Consider the following 18,993-nt stretch of genomic DNA (forward strand, 5'->3'; position numbering starts at 1 on the left):
CAAACAGCATGAACCCAACTTGGATTGTACAAACATGTCACAGGAGGTCCTTAAATGGAAGAAGAGTGCATACTGTGAGAAAAGAGAATCACATGTCCTAGCTGAGCTCTCATGGCAATTATCTTACACACACAATTCATCTTGGGTTGAAAAGAAAGAAAGAAAGAAACACACACACACACACACACGGCTTTAAATAACGAACTTGTTCTTTCATTTCAGTGCTGGTTCCACCCATTTCTATGCAAATAGAAGATGACATTGCATGTGTAAGTGATGTATCTGACAGGCTCCACCCAGTCTTAAATTCAAAAAATGGGTTTTAAATAAACACTTCAACTCAGCTTCAGTACTTTGATATGATGTCAGCCATGAATGGAAATCATAAATCCCTCTTACCTTCAGGCGCTTTCCTAGAGTAAACTCTTTCATCATTCTTCAATTATTATGTAAATCATTAATGCACACAGTCATGTACACGTGAAGCAACAGCCTAAAAAACAGAACTAAATTCTTAGAAGGAACTACATCCAGCACAAGGACTATTTTTATTCCCTCCCTAGCTATAGTTTAGGTTAAGAACTACTGCAGACTATGAAAACGCAGATGGCAAAACCATCTACAGATTGACACTTTTGCTCTCCTGGCATGGTATGTAAATGAAAATGCTTTCAAAAGATACTCAATCACAGCAAAAATAATTTCAGAAGTACATTTTTGCATTCATCATTTCATAAGTATATGTACACTTGACACAAACACAAAGAGGCAATATAAAAATGGACTGTAAAAGGCATCAGATTTTAGTCCAAGGGCTGTTTATAGTTCCCTTTGTACTCATCCAAGAAGCATGGATGGTCTACACCTCCCATCTGGTTCAAAGTAGATTTTCTTCACCCTTTGCACCCCCCAAGTTTCCAACATAAATAATTTTAAAACAGTCATTGATCCAGTACTCCTTCACAGAGCTATGTGATGCAGACACACACATACAGAAAGTCCTCTCAAAGCAGCTTCTTTTCAGTAATTTGCAGAAGTTTCAACTGGCTTCCAGAGGCTCTGGTGTGTTCTGCAGATAGTCTTAATGGTAGTGACTCTTCTTGCTATGTCTCTCCTGGCTGCCCCGCCAGAGATGTCAGCTGAAGGCCCAGTGCTGGTTGTAGTCAGCTGGGTCACAAGCACTCATCACTACTTGGCCTCCTCTAAGGGACAGGCACTTGCCAGAGGGTGGGTTCCTCAAGAGCTGTGTCTACAAACGGTCACAGGAACAGATCACAGAGAGTATCATTCACTGTTAACACATTACAAAACACCAAAACACTACACTACGTTCTCAAGCTAAGTGGGAAGTGAGCGTGGTGCAATGGTGTGGGAGATCAGCTTAAAAGCTGAGGTCTGTGAGATTCCCAGGTGGGGCTCCAGCCATTGTACCCTTGAGGCAGGTGAATGACTTTATTGCCTCCCTAAGTATACAGTAGTTCAAGTGTATGCAATATGTAAAATGTACGTCTATGTCTGCCAAGCAAGTAAGTTACAACATGCTAAACTGGGGTTTGCTGATATGGGCACATGTAACAAACATTCTGTCGTTTTTTTGGTTCTGGCCTGTTCCCATGCACAGAAGCACACTTTGAAGGCAGTTTTACCGTGGTGAACTCCCATATTTGACTGGGGTCCACTGATGTTCCACGTCCTTTTAGCTGGCACATTTCCACCTGAACAGGCTGTGGCTCAGCCATTGCCTGCAGACACAACTGCTTCCCGATATTGTGCCGCAGCTCCTGGTGAGATGTGTACTCAAAATACTGCAGAGGGACAAAAGCACAAAACCCACCTATAATGCCCCAAGACTGGCTAATAAGCAAACAGCTGCCAGAGCCTGATCTATCAGAACATGATCTCTGTGTTCAAGATAGCCCTTATGTTTTTAGTGTTGCAGAGACCTATTAAATAAACTTGGAATGAAATAGTTACTAAACTGTCACAACCAACTTTGTGGTTATGTACTGTACAATCAGTTATCACAGAAGGAAGTAGTGGTATTGTTACAGAAGGCAGCTGCTTGCTATGCGTGATCATTTTCAAGAAACTTCATTCTCAGTCAAGTGGAAATTTACTATGGAGGATGGAGAGAGGGGTAAGAGAGCTGGCTTGAACTGACAAGAAAACTCTTCTATTGCCCCCCAGTGTCACAACACAGGGGCACTACCACAGGATCTAGGGACATGGAGGGAAAGTGCTGAACTACAGGAAACCAGTTTTCCTCATGACCTGGTACTGGTACTCTTAATGTTCCTCTTTGTATGGATCCAAGGATGTATGGAAAGCAGTAATACCTTTGCAAAGAAGAATATCCTGGCTGAATAAATTGACTGAATGAATGAATGTACTGATGCAGAGGCAACACATTCTTCTTTGTCTGGATGCAGTGTGTCTAAATGAGTGTGCACCTGAAACACTTTCCACTTCAGAACAAGGGCTAAAATACAAGCATAGGGTATTTATGTCATTTGTTGTTAGAAAATGGTGATTTAATTTGGGTACAAAACAAAAAAAAAATCACCAAAGGAGATGGTGTGATGGTACTAGAATCTCCTTTGCACCACCAATACTTACACTGATGGGAATGCTTCAACAACAACTATTGTTAGATCACTGCAGCAATATTTTTTCAGTCAAACAATGCATTACTATATCCACCAAAGGACCAGCCATGGTCATTCTCAGCAGCACACACAGTCTGGGATACCTGGTTTCCGCCCATGTTGTGGCATGGATACATGATCATGGGCTTCCCTCCTGAATTGTTCTCTCCCACATCCAGACAAGTCTGAGAGCCAGAGTTCTTGATCTGTGTGGAGACAAAGCTCACATTCATATGATGGACGCCACATCGTGGGTCCCACGCAAAGCATCTGAGAATGAGACAGCAACAAGCTAGCGAAGTCCGTCCCCCAGCACACAGGCACTCATAAACTAAAGACAGCATGAGCCAGCTAATAGATTTAGTCAATTATTTTCCAGAAGGTGCCTCATTCACTAGTGAATCAGAGTCGCTGTAACAATGCAAGCACTGATATTTGAATGAATTATTTCAAATAGCGAGTCAGTCATACAAAGTTAATAAGAATGCTGTGATGATATCAAGTTAAGTTGCTCTTAATTATTAGGCTCTATGTGGTGAAAGCAAGTAGTAATGAATGGATTCTGCAGCTGGCTTCTGGCTGTCCTGCAGCTATGGCCTTGTTGTCCTTGTGCCTCTTGTGGTGTGCGTTTACTGTAACTTGCCATGATGGCCTTGCGAGTGGGTGGGGGTTGAGAGCATCCATTAAATAAACTATGATTAAAGAATGATACATGTTATTTCTGTTACATTTTTGGTAACTGGCCAGAAAGCCACCCCAACTCTGTAAAAATACAGATTGTAAACTGTATGCTCTTGAGGTCCAGCTAGCTCTGGGTACTGTAAGTCTCCATGTTGATTCTCAGAGTACATTGTGCATGACTGTGTGACTGCAGGTAGGCAGGCTGGTCTTACCGCTCCATACTTGACAGGGGTGAGGTCAGGAACAAATGCTTCTGGGTAGACATTCTCCAAGTACCAGGTGAAGTTCTTGCAGTGTAGCCTCTCCCTTAGTCTCAGGCGCTCAGATATGTCACCATACTTGTTCTGCAGGCAGAGCAGAGGGTGAAAAGCAGTCTGGGTGAGATGTCAGGGAGCGATGACCAACTTTCTACTGTGACGTCTGAGTGACGTCACTTCAGAGATTCTACTCCACTACAGTACTAAAACCATCTGTGGAACTAGATTTTCCTGAGCAAAATAACTGATGAAGACACTAACCGCAACTTGCCCATTATCACAACATGCCTTTCAAACAGCCTAAATGCAAAGCTCAGTTCTGAATGCTTTGCTCCATGTGCTCTGTGTCCTACGTTCAGCTTCACACTATAAAATACAGGTGATAAACTAGTGGTGGGAAGTGTATGTGTATATGTGTGTGGATGTTTTTTGTCTTCAATCTCTGCTCTTAATGATTTCATTAGTGCAACGGTTTGGTCTTTTTTGCATTTTTACTGTAGTCAACTATTGAGTGCATCATTAAATTACACTCAGGTTTCACATTCAAAAAATTGTTTCCCCCATCTCATCCACAAGTATACACACACACACACACGTTCAAAACAATCACAAAGTCAAACCCATACACATGCACACATGGCTCTTCCAGAACAGAGTGGGAACACCCCATCCTTGAATCCTGCTTCTGGGGTCGGAGTGCTGGAGCATACTCTCACCTCTCTGGCCATGTTGGCAGCATTCTGGTTCCTCCGGTAAAAGATCTTCTTGTAGTCGTCCATCCAAACCTCTGCCAGGCGCACCTGGTTGCGGGTGATTACCTCAGTGCCTTTGGGGAAGGTGTGGGGGCTCTTGGTGCGGAAGACATGTCCGACTACAGAGCACGGGATGATCTCCAGCTGTCCCCCACACTGCCACACCTACACAGGATGGCATGGGGTTATGGCCGCACATTCAAAATGCATTGCACTGCCCCACAATAGCCAGTGGGTCACCACAAGCAGTTAAGGGAAGCAGCTTCCATCAGACCACTTCTGATTTCCTTGTTTCTATTTACAAAACACCAAGGAGTCTCTCTGTGACAGTACTACTTTCACTCATCTTTAATTTAATGTACTGCTTTCCTCTACCCACAGTAAGTAGGTGCTTTAACAATTCTAGACCTAACAAGTACTGAATAATATATTTGGAAGAAAGTGGATCTGGATGGGGTCTTCTTCTGGACGGAGTCTTGACTACTGTAATGGAGTACACAGACTCACCCTGAAGGACATCTCTATGTTCTCCCCTCCCCAGATTTCCATCTTGTCATCATAGGTGCCGATTTTCTCAAAGTACGACTTGGAGATGGAGAACAGACCTCCGGCAAAGGTGGGAGTTCTGGGGAAAGTAATTCACAAGAGACATCACTACACCAAGTCACAAGCTAAATACATTACAACACAATCACAAGCACACACCCTACTACTGTCACCACCATACCTGGATAGTCTTGTTACTACAGAGAACACTGTAACAAGATACTGGGTCTCTTCCTCCTGAGTCCTGAGATAAGCCAGGTGGAGTATGCCAAGGTGGCTTGGTGGCTTGTGGATGGTTGTGAGGACTAGCAATTAAATCATTCCATGTGAGATCAACACAAAGGAAGGCTGGCAAAATTTCTTCATTTGTACTGTATGTAATACAGTTGTTGAGATATGATTGACTGAAGTAGAATATTTATGAATTTTTGTGCCTACCCAGACTACCTAAAAGTAATGTAACTTTTCATCTATACATGCTAGACACAATCATGGCATGATAATCAACCTCATTTTATGTTGTAAAACATATTTGGTGCTTGTTGAAAATGTATGTATATTATTAACTGTGCAAAATATGAATATTAAAAAACATTTAAACAAAATAATTTGATTTGCTCTTTATTACACATATTATTTTGTAGATGATTAGATGACTAGGGTAAATGGCATACAATCTCTTATACTTTTTGAAATATGACCCTTTCTGTGCAGGGGCTGGAGTCATCATGGAAGGTACTGCAACTAATAGAGTGTGTTTTGTACTGCCTAAGATCATTTTTCATTTGAGGATAGAAAAAAGAAGCAGCATTTAAAAAAAATGTGTTTATAAAAGCGTCAGACAGGAAATTAAAATACCTGCAGTACTACTGAAAAATCTGTGTATAAATTGAATGTGCAATTAATTGTTAGCATGTTACATTACAACAAAAAAGACAAAGTGCATGCGTGGGAGGACAGCTCTTTGTCACTGCCATATTTGGAAACCCAAGATTTGTGCCTCCAAGTTCTCAGTTTAAACAATTACTTAGCTCTCAAGGTAATAGCTTAGCAGATTCTTACAGTATATATGAGCTAACTCATATGCTCCATAACTAAGGCAGTACAGTAAACTTCTACATGGAATTTTCACTTCATCAGGCTAAAAACCCTATTTTTGTATATCCTTCACACTGAAATTGTTGCTATTCTTATTGTTGAGCCAAACATAAGAATAATACATATACATATAATAAATAATAAATAATACATATAAGTATGAAATATAAAATATTAAAGACTAATAAATACCTTTTAATTAACTAAGCCTAACATCCCATCAACTCTTAACACAGCAACATAGCAACTGGAACACCCCCTCCCCCCAAACACTACCACTGATATCTACCATCACTGCCACACTCTCAAGCCATCAGCCATCACACACAGTCTATTAGCAACATCAAAGACAGACCAATGTGAGTGCTGATGAGTCACGCATCTGGGTTGCCCTGCAAAAAGGATGCGGAGACATTCACAATGATGTACTCCTAAGACATCCAACATACCCCTACAAAAGTGCATCTTCAGTCAGTCAATCTTGCACCCACCATTTCCTCTAAGGTCAAACAAATGTCACTGAAGTTAAAACCAACACGTACAACTGGACTGTATAAGGTCTAGCAGTTCAGAGGAAGTGAGCAAGTTTATTCCTGTGAGTGAGAGAGGAGGTGAGACAGAGTGCGGCACACAGTGAGCGAGGGTGTGGAAGGGCTTAGGCATTGACTTGTTTCCATTAGTCAAGATGAACTGTGAACTGACAGCCCAAGTGTATGTGGGTCTGACTAAAAAATTAGCCATACTTCTTTACTTTGTCTTGAGGTGCAGTTAGCTATGGAAGAACATCAGATATCCACCCCTTTTCCACCAGTTGTCTCTCATGATAGCAAGAGAGCACACAGAAAAGACTCTGGTATGAATGAAAAAGAAAATAAAATTCTTCCTCCAATGTCCATGTGTAGGACTGCTAGTTACTTTACTTACTGCTAGTTATTAGTGTCATTCGGATAATGTTGTTTCTCATCTATAATGGTACTTTGACAGTACTGTTAATGGTATCTCCTTTATGTAAAAAATAGTGAAATGGCTTGAAAGACAACAACAAAGCCCATATGTTGCATGTCATTAGGCAAGGCCAAATGAAGTTTAACCATGATGCAGTGATTCTGTGTTAGGCTTGTCCAGCCTCCAGGCCACTGCTGCTTTTGCTCATTAGGCTTTGGGGTAAATAGTTTCATCTTAAAGGCACTCTATCATAACATTAGGTCATGCAATTCCACTGTAGAGAAATGACGTAAGCCCCTATATCCATGAATTTGGTCATAGCCCCTGTTACACACTGTCATTTCTTTCATCATTTTCCCTTTCTAAGCCAAAGTCAAAGGGGGGCCTACATCCCAACTTGTGGGCAGCTATCAGAAGTGACTGTTGCCTGCACTTAGTGTTCTGAAGATAATTATAAATGAGGAAATGTGTTCAAATGCATTCATTTTGTGTACTTGACAACCACCATTGTTATTTTTAGGAGGGTTTGGTGAGCTATGCAGCTAGCCAGTGATTCTAGTTGTAAATAAGAATCACAGCAGTTGTAAATGTTAGCCAACTTAGAAATAAATATAATTGTGCAAAAACATGTATAATTGGTCTCAACACCAGTAACATACCGTAACCATGTAACTTTCACATTATTGTATCCTTTAGAAGTACAAAAAACTGACATGTAATTGCAGCCAGCACCCAGTTTGATGCTGGTGCCATTAAAGCACCTGTTCTTGATACCCAGTCTCATAATATTTACTTAGTTTCTATTTTCCAGAAGTTGCACTGTTTATTTGCAATTGTGCAAGCTGAATTTCTCCTTTATTTGCTTCGTAAACATAGCTACTTGTCAAACATAATATAACCACTCCCTGGCTACAGTGACTACTACGACTATGTACCTGGAGTTACATATATTCCACCCAGTCTCACAAACAGCTCACTGCAACAACTTTTTTAGCATGGTCACTATCCAACCATAGCTGCATGTGACTGACAATACTGAGGTATGTGTTTTGAGAATATGTGTGTATAGAAAGAGGGAGAGAGAGTGTGTGTGTGTAGACTGTGTGTGTGTGTGTGTGTGTGTGTGTGTGTGATACGTGAGTGGGAGTTTGTTCTCACTTGACAGGGTATGTCTCGTCCTTTCTCCTTTGCCTCTCGTGGTCAGGGATGCTCTCCCAGCCAAAGGTAAGGCTCCAGTCAAAGTTCCCACGGTTGTGGGCACGTACTGTGGCCACTGGCTTGTTGAACTGGAAGTTGTTGAGGTCAATGGTGGTGATTTCGGGGCTCACCACCGCAGTCGGCTCCTCCACGATGCGTGCAAGCAGGGGCTCCAGCCAGCCGTGGAAACACTCACCTTTATCAAACCATAGAAACATGTAGAGCATTCCTGAAATTGATTCTTACCTTTAATACTGCATCATGTGGTGGCACTATCGAGCCCTAGAGCAGCGTTTCCCAAACCTCTCCTGCAGGACCCCTTGTCCTGCATGTTTTAGACGTCTCCTTGCTCCAGCACAGCTGATTCAAATGATCAACTCGTTATGAACTCCTGAAGCTGCTTAATAACAAACTGATCATTTAAATCAGCTGTGTAGAAGCAGGGAAAGATCTAAAACATGCAGGACAAGGGGTACTCCAGGAGAAGTTTGGGAAACGCTGCCCTAGAGACTAGAGTTGTGTCTGTACCCTTGTGTCTGTTGTAATTAGACTGAGGACTTCAGAGTAAGGTTAAAGAGAGATGCTGTCCATCATGCTACTTCACCCTAGTACTGGCAGTGTGAGACATATGTCAGGTGGGCTCCCTCTGATTTTCACAGGAAAAACCAGGAAAATGGGTTTTACTACTGGCACGAGCCTGATGACCAAATCAAATATTTGCTCATCTACAACATGTAAGGATAATTAAAATGAACAGGTGATAGAGCCAACCCATTGAACCCATCATAGATCAGGTGATAGAGCCAACCCATTGTACATTTTAAAGCAACAGGTTCAGCATGGACAACCACTGTTGGGGTGACAGAGTGAGGCATGCTGGGAAACTCACAGTGGGCATCTAAGAAGGTCAGCACCTCCCCGCGGGCCTCGCTGGCCCCCAGCAGCCTGGCTGTGATCAGGCCCTTCCTCTGCGGCTGCCGCACCACCCGCACCACTTTCAGTGCACGCACATACTCCTCCAGGCGACCCTTCAGATGATCTGGAACAACAGACAATTACCACAATCCTCCACATTAACAGAAAATAGTGTCAATCTCTCTTAGAAGTGGCTGGTAATTAACGAGAACCAGACAGCAGAACTAGATAATCAGTTTATCAAGAGCAAACAAAGGCCTGGTTTAAAGAGGGGTCCACTATTGCCAAGACGACGCACTCTGATATAGCACTGAGAACACCATCTGTACTGCTGTTGGTGCAACTGGTAAGAGTACTAAATGATTTTCAAAATGCTAACCTACCCGAAAGCGATGAGTCAAATTTGACAGTATCAACCAGTCCTGCACACTTTTTAAGCTTGTTACCATTAATGATTACACTGGTTTGCAGAGAGAAGGCTGTTGACAACATAATTTATGAGCTATACAAACTGCTAAATAACTGCCCACTTCTCAGCAACATCAGCTGGTTAACAGGGTTTTATTTTAGAAAAACCACAGCGATATTTGCTCACAACTCCCTTGCTTTCTCTCTCTCACACGCGCGCACACATACAAGCAGTCAGAGTGAAGCAGAAGCAGGGCATAACAGAGGGCTTTGAGGTATAACCGACAGAGAGAAGGGGGAGGAGCCATGCAGTGTCAGAAGTGGGATGGGGCTGCAGAGACTAGCTTTCTCTGTTCAAATTGTTCATTCAGCTCAGTCAGGGGACTGTTACGGCAAACGTTTGTGCTTTAGGTGACTGGGTGCTGTAAGGTGATACATGGGTAGCCCGGATTAGTGAGATTATTCTATTAAATAGTCATAAAGTGTTAATTGGGAGAAGTGTATATTTAAAAGGAAATTACAGCACTGGATACTGTATGTTCACTCTGATTACTTGCATTATTTTTGCGTAACCACGCTCATCCAAGGTGACAGGGATCCAGCTCAAAATTTACACATCACCTATTTCAACAGCTCAATATTTATTGAAGCAATCCCTCCTGGGAATCAACCCTCAGGTCACAAATTCAGAAACCACCACAGCAGGCGCAGTGTATTTAGCGTTGGTCATTTCAGACAGTGCACTGGTCCCTTTTCTGCAGCCACTGGAAGCCCACTGGCCTCCACAGGGAGTAACACTCAGCCCAGAGAGAGTTTCTGCTGGGTGGGGCCATCACCAGCTGTGAGGTGGCCACAGTAACAGGCAGCTGACCTGTCAGCTGAATAGAGTTTGCATCCCCATGGGCGTGTCTCCACCTGGCAACTGGGGCTGTTTACACTTAAGCTAAAGCAAATAGTGCAAAACAAGAGCCCAAGCAGTGCCACGCAAATGTCAAATTCCCAAAGTGCACATGACACTTTTCCACTGTGCTCAGGATCCTGTAAAAACAGGATATAAACTCTGTATTTACATACTGAGTGCAAGTGTCATTCTGTGGCCACCATTTGTCTGATGGGCCTAAATTAATGTGATAAGCACTGTGAAAAGAATATGTGCTCAAGCATAATTTGCTCTGTTTGATGGACACTGCAACTAATTATTATGATTTCATTTGAATGTGTTGGAATGCCTTAGACACAAAGGGCAGCTGTGCCTAAAACAGCACTGTTCAGTCTTTAGTAAACTATCCGTAGCGAATGCGTTACATAGTGCTGGTTATGATAGAATTACTCCTATTACAAGTTAGGTTCAGAATATAATCTTCTGTCTCAAATCACTTCCCCATTTTGAATGATAATTTTTTATTACCTCCAGTAAAAGTGGAGTGGAGCAGAGAATGCGTATTCCTAACTGCCAACCTGTCTGTCTGTCTGTGACCAAGATAACTAAAAATGCGTAACTGAATCTATAGATAGTATTTGTGCAATATTTGCTAAAATTTTTGGTCAACAACAAAGAAATAATATTTTGTTTAATATTCACTTTAACAAAAAAAAACTCTGGCTTTGGGGAGATCCATATGTATAGTCAGAGTGAAAGACACAGACAACTCTCCACGTAGCTCTGAGACATGCCTACCTGCAGTGCTTGCGTCATCCACCAGGATGATGTCTGTGAGCAGGGAGGCAGGGGCTGTGTGCAGGACGCTGTAGACGGTACGCAGTAGCGTGGACCATGCCTCATTGTGGAAAACAATGATCACGCTGGTGCTGGGCAGAGGCGGGCAGCGGCGAAACTTGCGCTCCACACACCTGTCGACATACACACCACACCTGTCAGCTCTCTGAGCATCTGAGTATGACCAGACCATGAAACTACACCTTTGTTCCTGTGGGGCATGTGCATAGCTTGGCTATAATTGCACAAAAACCTTCAGAAACAGTCTAGAACTCAACATGCCAGCAGGTGTGTGCAGTTTTCATCTGATCTGTGCCCAACCATTCAGTTAATATAACAAAACACTCAAAAACACGTGAGCTTCAATGTGGCAATAGGGCCTCAGAATCACCAAGTGTCCTTTTCCTGGGCAGTTAATTCTAGTTTTTAATGATACTCAAATTTGGATTCTAGGACAGTCCCAGGCTTTGCACTCACTCTGGAGGCCGTGTGTCTTCCCCCAGGCTACGGTGCAGAGATATGTGGTCGCTGGCAAACTGGTTAAAGCAGTGGCGAGTCATGCCCTCCTCCTTCTCCTTCTCCTCCTCTGGGGAGAGCTTCTCCATGTGGAAGGCCCTTCCATCAGCACCCTGGGCCTGAGGGTCCTGGGGAGGCCGCTCCAGCAGGGGCTTGAGCTCAGCTTGACTGTAGAAGCCAGGGGGGCAGTGGCCGTCTGGGGTGACCTGCTGCTGGACAGGCACAGGGTCTGGTGCTCCGATCTGGAAGCCAAGGTTGTTGACTGCGCCTCTGACCACATCCATCACCTGCTCCTTCTTGTTGACCAGCTCCTGGAACCAGGGGTCAGGAGACGGCCCACCTCCCACATCTCGCTGCAGCACCACCAGCACCACCATGAACAGCGTGCCCCCCAGCACCGCCAACTTGAGCGGGGACAAGCGACGGCGTGGGAACAGTCGCATCTGTGGGCTGGTGTACAGAACATAGCAGAGAAAATAGGGTGGAATAGTACCCTCTTATTTTTCCAGACACCCAAGGACGGCAATGGTACCCCAAAGGCATAGCAGCTGGAGCCATTCCAAGCTTTATAAGAATCAGGTTAGCAAATCACAAGTAGGCAGATCCAACTCTAACATCATTAAGTTAGCAGTTCATTATTAGTGCACTCACTGAGCACTTTATTAGTAACACCTGTACACCTACATATTCATGTAATGATTATCTAATCAGCCAATCATGTGGCAGCAGTGCAATGCATAAAATCATGCAGATATGGGTCAGGAGCTTCAGTTAATGTTCACATCAACCATCAGAATGGGGAAAATATGTGATCACAGTGATTTCGACCGTGGCATGATTGTTGGTGCCAGACCGGCTGGTTTGAGGCGGGGGGCTGGGGCGGTGGTGTAATGGTGTGGGGAATGTTTTCTTGACACACTTTGGGCCCATTAATACCAATCAATCATTGCTTGAATGCCACAGCCTATTTGAGTATTGTTGCTGACCATGTGCATCCTTTCATGGCCACAATTTACCCATCTTCTCATGGCTACTTCCAGCATGATAATGCACCATGTCACAAAGCAAAAGTCGTCTCAAACTGGTTTCATGAACATGAAAATGAATACAATGTTCTTCAGTGGCCTTCCCAGTCACCGGATCTGAATCCAATAGAACACCTTTGGGATGTGATAGAATTTGCAGCATGAACGTGCAGCTGGCAAATCTGCAGAAATTGCATGATGCATTCATGTCAACATGGAACAGAATCTCAAAGGAATGTTTCAAACATCTTGTGGAATCCATGCCATGAAGAATTGAGGCTGTTTTGAGAGCAAAGGGAGGCCCTACCCAGTATTAGTATAGTGTTCCTAATAAAGTGCATGTACCAGTGTGCTAATAGGAAGCTACCAGTTCACTAACAGTATGCTAACAGTACATTAAACTTCTAAAAAAAAACCTGGTATGACTCAAACTACTATGCATTGGGAGTGTCATTTACATTTTGACTTTTAAACAGTGTGTCCTTTTTCCGATTATGCTGGCGTGTCAAAATGTTGCGTTTTAATGTCTGTAATACCATTTTAACAGAAGCCCTTGACTCTGAATTTACAGTAGGAAATACAATACAGCATCTTACTAATATTGTTCAGCAAGTTCAGTAATGCATGTATGCCAGCAGTAACCACAACAATGCAATACAATACAAAAATACCTGAAGGCAATTGGTACTTCACGTTCTTCAAGAAAGCCAGCAGTTCTTCAACTGATTAGTGATGTCACAGTGGTGTTAACTAGTGGCTGACTGATGCTTTCATTCACCCTTACTGAGAACACAAATTAAAAAGAAGTTAGATTTAACAGGAATGCACTTTGCTCTTCACAATAGTGTGTACCTCCAGTAAAGCTAAAAAAAAAAAAACACAAATATGGCAAACTGTTTTGTCTTGTAGCCTGGCCTCCCATGTACTGTCTAAAATGCACATCTGAGAAGAAAACCAGCCAATTCAGTGATTTCAAGTACCTGCGTTGTAGGTCCTCACCTCTCCCCCACACACTTTCAGCAAAGTCTTATTCTGGATTTGTAGTTTCTACAAAGTGCTTGGCATGCACATAACACAGACAGAGCAAACAGAGCTGCTGAAAAGCCACACCTTTGACCACCTGCTCCAGTCACCACCTTGCAAGATATACACAACCACAGCTGACCTTCCAGTGGCAGCCCATACAGCCACTCACAGTTATTAATGAATAACAAGACATACCCTGTATAAACAGCAGAGTACTGTGACACCCATGTGCTGCCACACTGCTGACCACACAGAACATGTCAAATGTATGGCTTAAATGTAGAGGGAGGACCAAGCATAAACACTCGCCTCTACAGCCAGGAAGCAATTCACCTCTCCTTCCAAAGGACTTGAAATCGATATCGAATGCCAGCTTATGCAGCAATTCAGAATTGAGAATTGAGACATCATCACCACAAATGACATTTCCCCTTCCCTGTAATTCCAATTACTGAATTCCAATTCCAATTATTGAATTTCTTACTTATTAATGAAATGATTTTCTTACTTATTAATGCTAGCGAAATAACACACTCTGAGCTCTTGAAAATGTCACTTTGGCAGGGAGAAGTGCACCCTGTAAATCTTGAGGGCAGTTTGAATCTCTTCCTTGGTCAGTTCCTACTTGTTTCCCTATGTCTAAGGATCTCCTGACATGTGTAATCTCCTAACAGTCACCCAAGGCAAGAACATTCCCCCCACACCAGCTCCACTGGATACCCTGCATAGCACCTTCAGGTCACCCTTTAAAGTGGACACACTATTCTTTTTTTCTATGATAACTTCTAACTGCCTCTACACCATGCTGTCCACTTATCTGCCCTTGAAGGGACTCAATCACAGCACCATCCTAAATAATGCACCACCATCGCAATAAATGTCCTGCAGGCACAAAAATATCCTCCTCAACATTCAGTCTGTAAATCGAATTCCTCAGATTTTAGGAACGAAAACCTGCACAGCATTACAGCCCAAGTAGACAAAGTAAATCAGCATCGACACTTAGCCGATCTTACTGATTTTACAGGCTTACATTTACCAAGTTGCTCTAAGGGGTGGCATTATTTTAGTTAGAATAGAGATGATTTTGAGCTCTTTTTATGTTTGGCATTTTGTGTAGATACTCTAACACAAAGTTCTATAGGAAAGCATCGCTGTTCAGATCACGTTCTGAATACTAAGACTTCCGCGATAGATGTGTCTCGAACGTTTCCGACTGAGGGGTGGGTTGCCCCTAATCATGTTCTATGGGGAATCGAAGTCTTATATACAGCAAGAAATGTTATTAGGGTACAGATACTTTGCAGTTTTTAATTAAGTGCCAGAGCTTTGTTTTACACCGACTATTCTTACGAGAGCCGTGGCACCATTGCGTAATCTTTGAAAGATAAGTTATCATTCTCTTTTTTTTGAAGTGACGCAAACTATAATGTATTCATATGATGCATATGTGATCTACTGAAGCAGCCACAGGAAAGAGTTATTCATTTGACTAAATACAAGGAAGTGTTCCGCATTCGTTTCCACAACTCACACATCCACATACACCACTGTCAAAAGTCCCATTACTGGAATAGAGTCAACGTTCGACAGAAGTCACTTGCTTATGTATGGACCACTCCTGGCATAGTCTAATCGTACACAACATGAAATGTCTTAGCCGAACGTCAGTTAAGGGTCACTAGTGACCAGTCTTCACTGATTAAAATTAATTCGGTGACTATCTGACACTGACGTTTTTATTAATTGCTATACACAGTACTGTACAGTCGGTTATTTAGCACAACTGGCCATGTTATGCCTTTAAAAAGAAAGTCCGCGACCAGAGTACGGACACGGAAGCAAGACATCAAGTAGAAAATCGACATCGTAACAACTCCAGCGTGTGTGTCTCTTGACAACTTTCACAGACTTACCTGTAAGGTGGCTGCTCCGTGTACTTTCTCTTGCCCGAACGTACCCCTTATGAACACATCTGTGACTCTTGCTGATATACAGGTGTGGAAGTGAATGATGTCCTGGCTTCGCGTTTCTCGTAGTGCTGAATTTACCCCGGGCAGTGAAACCCGGCCGCCCCCAGCAACGCTGCCCTCCCGGCTTCCCTTTGAATGCAACAGGTGCAATTGGTTATAATGATTAACTCCACCGGCTTCCGGGTCCTACAGCCGATGCGTTTGCACATTGCAGCGTCAGGCTGCGTTTCGGGAGGATACTTTGTTTTCCTGGAATTTATCTGGTTTCTATATAGACACAAGTAACTCGAAGTTTGCTTCAAATTTGTGCTTACATTCACTTTTCTCTCTTTTAAATGATTTTAATCGATACCACACCTCACTCGTGACTTAATTAAAGTTCAAAATAGGGTACAGAATATTTAACATGGCTCTTACCTCAACAGATATCAATAATGCATGCGGAAAGAATTCAATGCTCTCCAATGTCGCCGTCTCGTAATCGTATACAGATTTATTCAGAATTTGAGAAAGGCCCAAGCCAAAAGGTTCCGGTGCACACGTGTCTGATTACACTCTACAAGGGAAATCTTGGTTACAAGGTGTTCGCATTTTCACCTTATAGAATTCTTCGGAGGAGTCCCATCATGTCGACAGCAGTTAACTTTGTCTTTATGCCCAGGTCAGAAGATAGGCTAATTATGACCACGATTATCGTGACTGATTGCTGTTCGCGGTTGATGGACTGCGGTCATATAGGACAGGGGACAGCTGGCAAAAATATCTAGTTAGTTTTGAGCACTAACAGCGGTTTTTCAGTAATGTTACACTGCCCTCTAGGTGTACAATAAGGTCGTGGTAAGTTTGCTTTTCACAGAGGGAAGCCTACGGATTAGAAAATTATTTTTTGCTGACCCAAGTGAGTACGGTGGTAAGAATTAATCGGAGGGGAAAACAACATTCTTGCCATCTGAAAACACATCTGTGTTCTCTGGTATGACAAATAAAAGCCACCAGTTATTTTTCAACAATATGGAACAGAAAAATCAACATCTAACAACTAAAACTATAAATATGGTAGATGTCTCTTGCTAAGAACAACATTTTCTAGATCTTTTGACAAAACGCTAATTCCTTGATGAGCTGATAGTAAGATAGGTGAGATCTGTGACTCCTCGCTGCCACTGTGTAGCATTGGCTGCCCCCAAAAGAACAAGCCCATCCTCTCTTTCACAAAGCAGGCACTCACAGAAAATACTGGCAGGAGATAATTGACTGGATATTAACTTGATAAATGGGTCACATATTCCTTTTGAGCTTGTATTACTAATTCAATGGGCATCAGTGTGGTGTAACAACCAAGGGAACTGAATTAGTACCCGTGGGCAAGGCACTTCACCTGAACCACCTTTCAGCTAAATGAATAGACAATACAACACATAAATAAATGAATACATATGTAAGCTGTATATTCTCTATTTGCAATGGATAAGGGAATCTATTCAGCAAATATATAACATGATGCAGGTAGATGTGACTGAGTGGTTACACAAAAGTACTACCGTTGAGAGAATCTACTTTTTCTGATACTGTAATACTAGTTTGTAGGTGATTAGGAAAAGGTTCCATCAACAAAGTGTAAAATGCAACATCCATTCAAAGCAGAGGGGAAAAGGAGACAAAATTAAACAGCCATTTATTATTTTCCAAGAGAAAGTGTTCCTTTTTCAGTGTTTTTTCTTCATATAATAAATCATTTCCATGTAACTGTAGAATTTATTGGAATATAAAAGCCATACCCCTCTCAACATACCACCACTGCATTATTGTCACAGTCAAAAGCTTCTCAGTTCGAGCAGAAAACAATTTACCCACAATCCCCACACAGTCAATCAGCTTCCTCCCTAAGCCCCTCCCACATAGCCGCACTAATAGATTACCTAATAGATTAGACTAACAGATAACCATCTGACATAAATGAAAGGAACATAAGCAGCTGATAAGACAGATGTCAACCAATTACAATACCCATTACAGGGAGGGATGTGGGTTAAAAAGTCGAAAGAAGACAGGCCAAAGTGAATAAGAACTGCAATGACTTGCTTTCACACACTTTGTACTGGTGAAATGGAGTTGTTTATGTTTTCATCAGTTACTCACAATTCAAATGTAAATTAAAAAAATGATGTTTTACTACACGAGTTGTTTATTAGGGGGGTTAGAGCGCCAGAAGGAACAGTGAGGCACCTTTAACATTGTTAAGGGATTCAAATTTTTTTCTTTTAAGGCAAATAATTTTCAGACATATTAAAACACAAAATACTGATAATGTTTGCTGTGGTCTCATTATAGCTAATATTTCTGGTTGTCTTTTACTACTATATAAATACTACTATATTAACAGATTTCAGGTTGCAGTAGATTCATAAAAGACATCAAGAGGGAAACAAACTAAGTGTTAACCTACTGTCACCAGGGCACTGCAGAGCAGAGATTCTGCCACAGATCACTGTAACACTCTGAGGGCATTCAGTAGATGAGTTATTCTGGTGTTATTGATGTTATTGGTGTCTTCATAACAGTTCCTGGCCAAGTTCAGTTAAACTGATGGGCACTTTCTGGAATACTGTACATTTCAGTAGGAGCTGGCCCTTTATACTGATTGCAGATGATTTGCTTCAAACAAGCTTGTGCTTCTGTCATGTAACATGGCTCCAAGCAAGTACTCAGTCCTTTGATTCTTAAGGTTGTAATGGAATCATTATAATCATTTGCATAACATAAAATAAAAAAGATTAATAAGAGGTGATTAAAAAAACAAGCAATGTTGAAACCATAAACAAACACACAAACGTAAAACAGGAGACCACAATCAGACATGCTTTGGAACAGTTAATTTGGCAAGAAAGTAATTTGTAATATTACATAAACCTCACAGTGAAAGGTTATGCCCCTTGAAGAGAATCTAAAGCACAGTTTTCAGTCATAGTACATACACAAACACACATACACACACACACACTTGTGCGTGCAAATACACACATGTAGATATAGAAACACACATACTGCCCCCACCACACATATGCACACATGCTCTTTGTCAGACATACATACATATACAAATTGGACACACACATACATGAATACACAGTCACACAAATGCATACACAATACAAACGTGTATATACACGCATACACACACACACACACACAATGTATTCTTTAAAAAATCACTTTCTTAATCACTTTCTTCAACATTGATGGTCTAGTACCCCAGTATCCAATGCCATAGCTTGTCTTCCATTTCATAAGT

The 18,993-nt window shown here is 42.1% G+C and overlaps 1 protein-coding gene across 1 annotated transcript; it reads right to left on the reverse strand.

The window, feature by feature from the left end:
* Positions 1-216: 216 nt before the first annotated feature.
* Positions 217-16,274, reverse strand: galnt6 (UDP-N-acetyl-alpha-D-galactosamine:polypeptide N-acetylgalactosaminyltransferase 6 (GalNAc-T6)). Its single transcript, XM_036534343.1, has 13 exons — positions 16,119-16,274; positions 15,645-15,830; positions 13,374-13,485; positions 11,639-12,127; positions 11,123-11,295; positions 9,011-9,160; positions 8,083-8,317; positions 4,843-4,960; positions 4,300-4,500; positions 3,539-3,670; positions 2,750-2,851; positions 1,647-1,805; positions 217-1,249 (listed from the first exon to the last, which is right to left on the reverse strand). Exons 4-13 carry the CDS (start codon positions 12,118-12,120, stop codon positions 1,136-1,138), a joined length of 1,866 nt encoding a protein of 621 aa, XP_036390236.1. The 5' UTR covers positions 12,121-12,127; positions 13,374-13,485; positions 15,645-15,830; positions 16,119-16,274; the 3' UTR covers positions 217-1,135.
* Positions 16,275-18,993: the final 2,719 nt, after the last annotated feature.

Source organism: Megalops cyprinoides, chromosome 7, assembly GCF_013368585.1.
Source record: "Megalops cyprinoides isolate fMegCyp1 chromosome 7, fMegCyp1.pri, whole genome shotgun sequence".
Taxonomy (NCBI): domain Eukaryota; kingdom Metazoa; phylum Chordata; class Actinopteri; order Elopiformes; family Megalopidae; genus Megalops; species Megalops cyprinoides.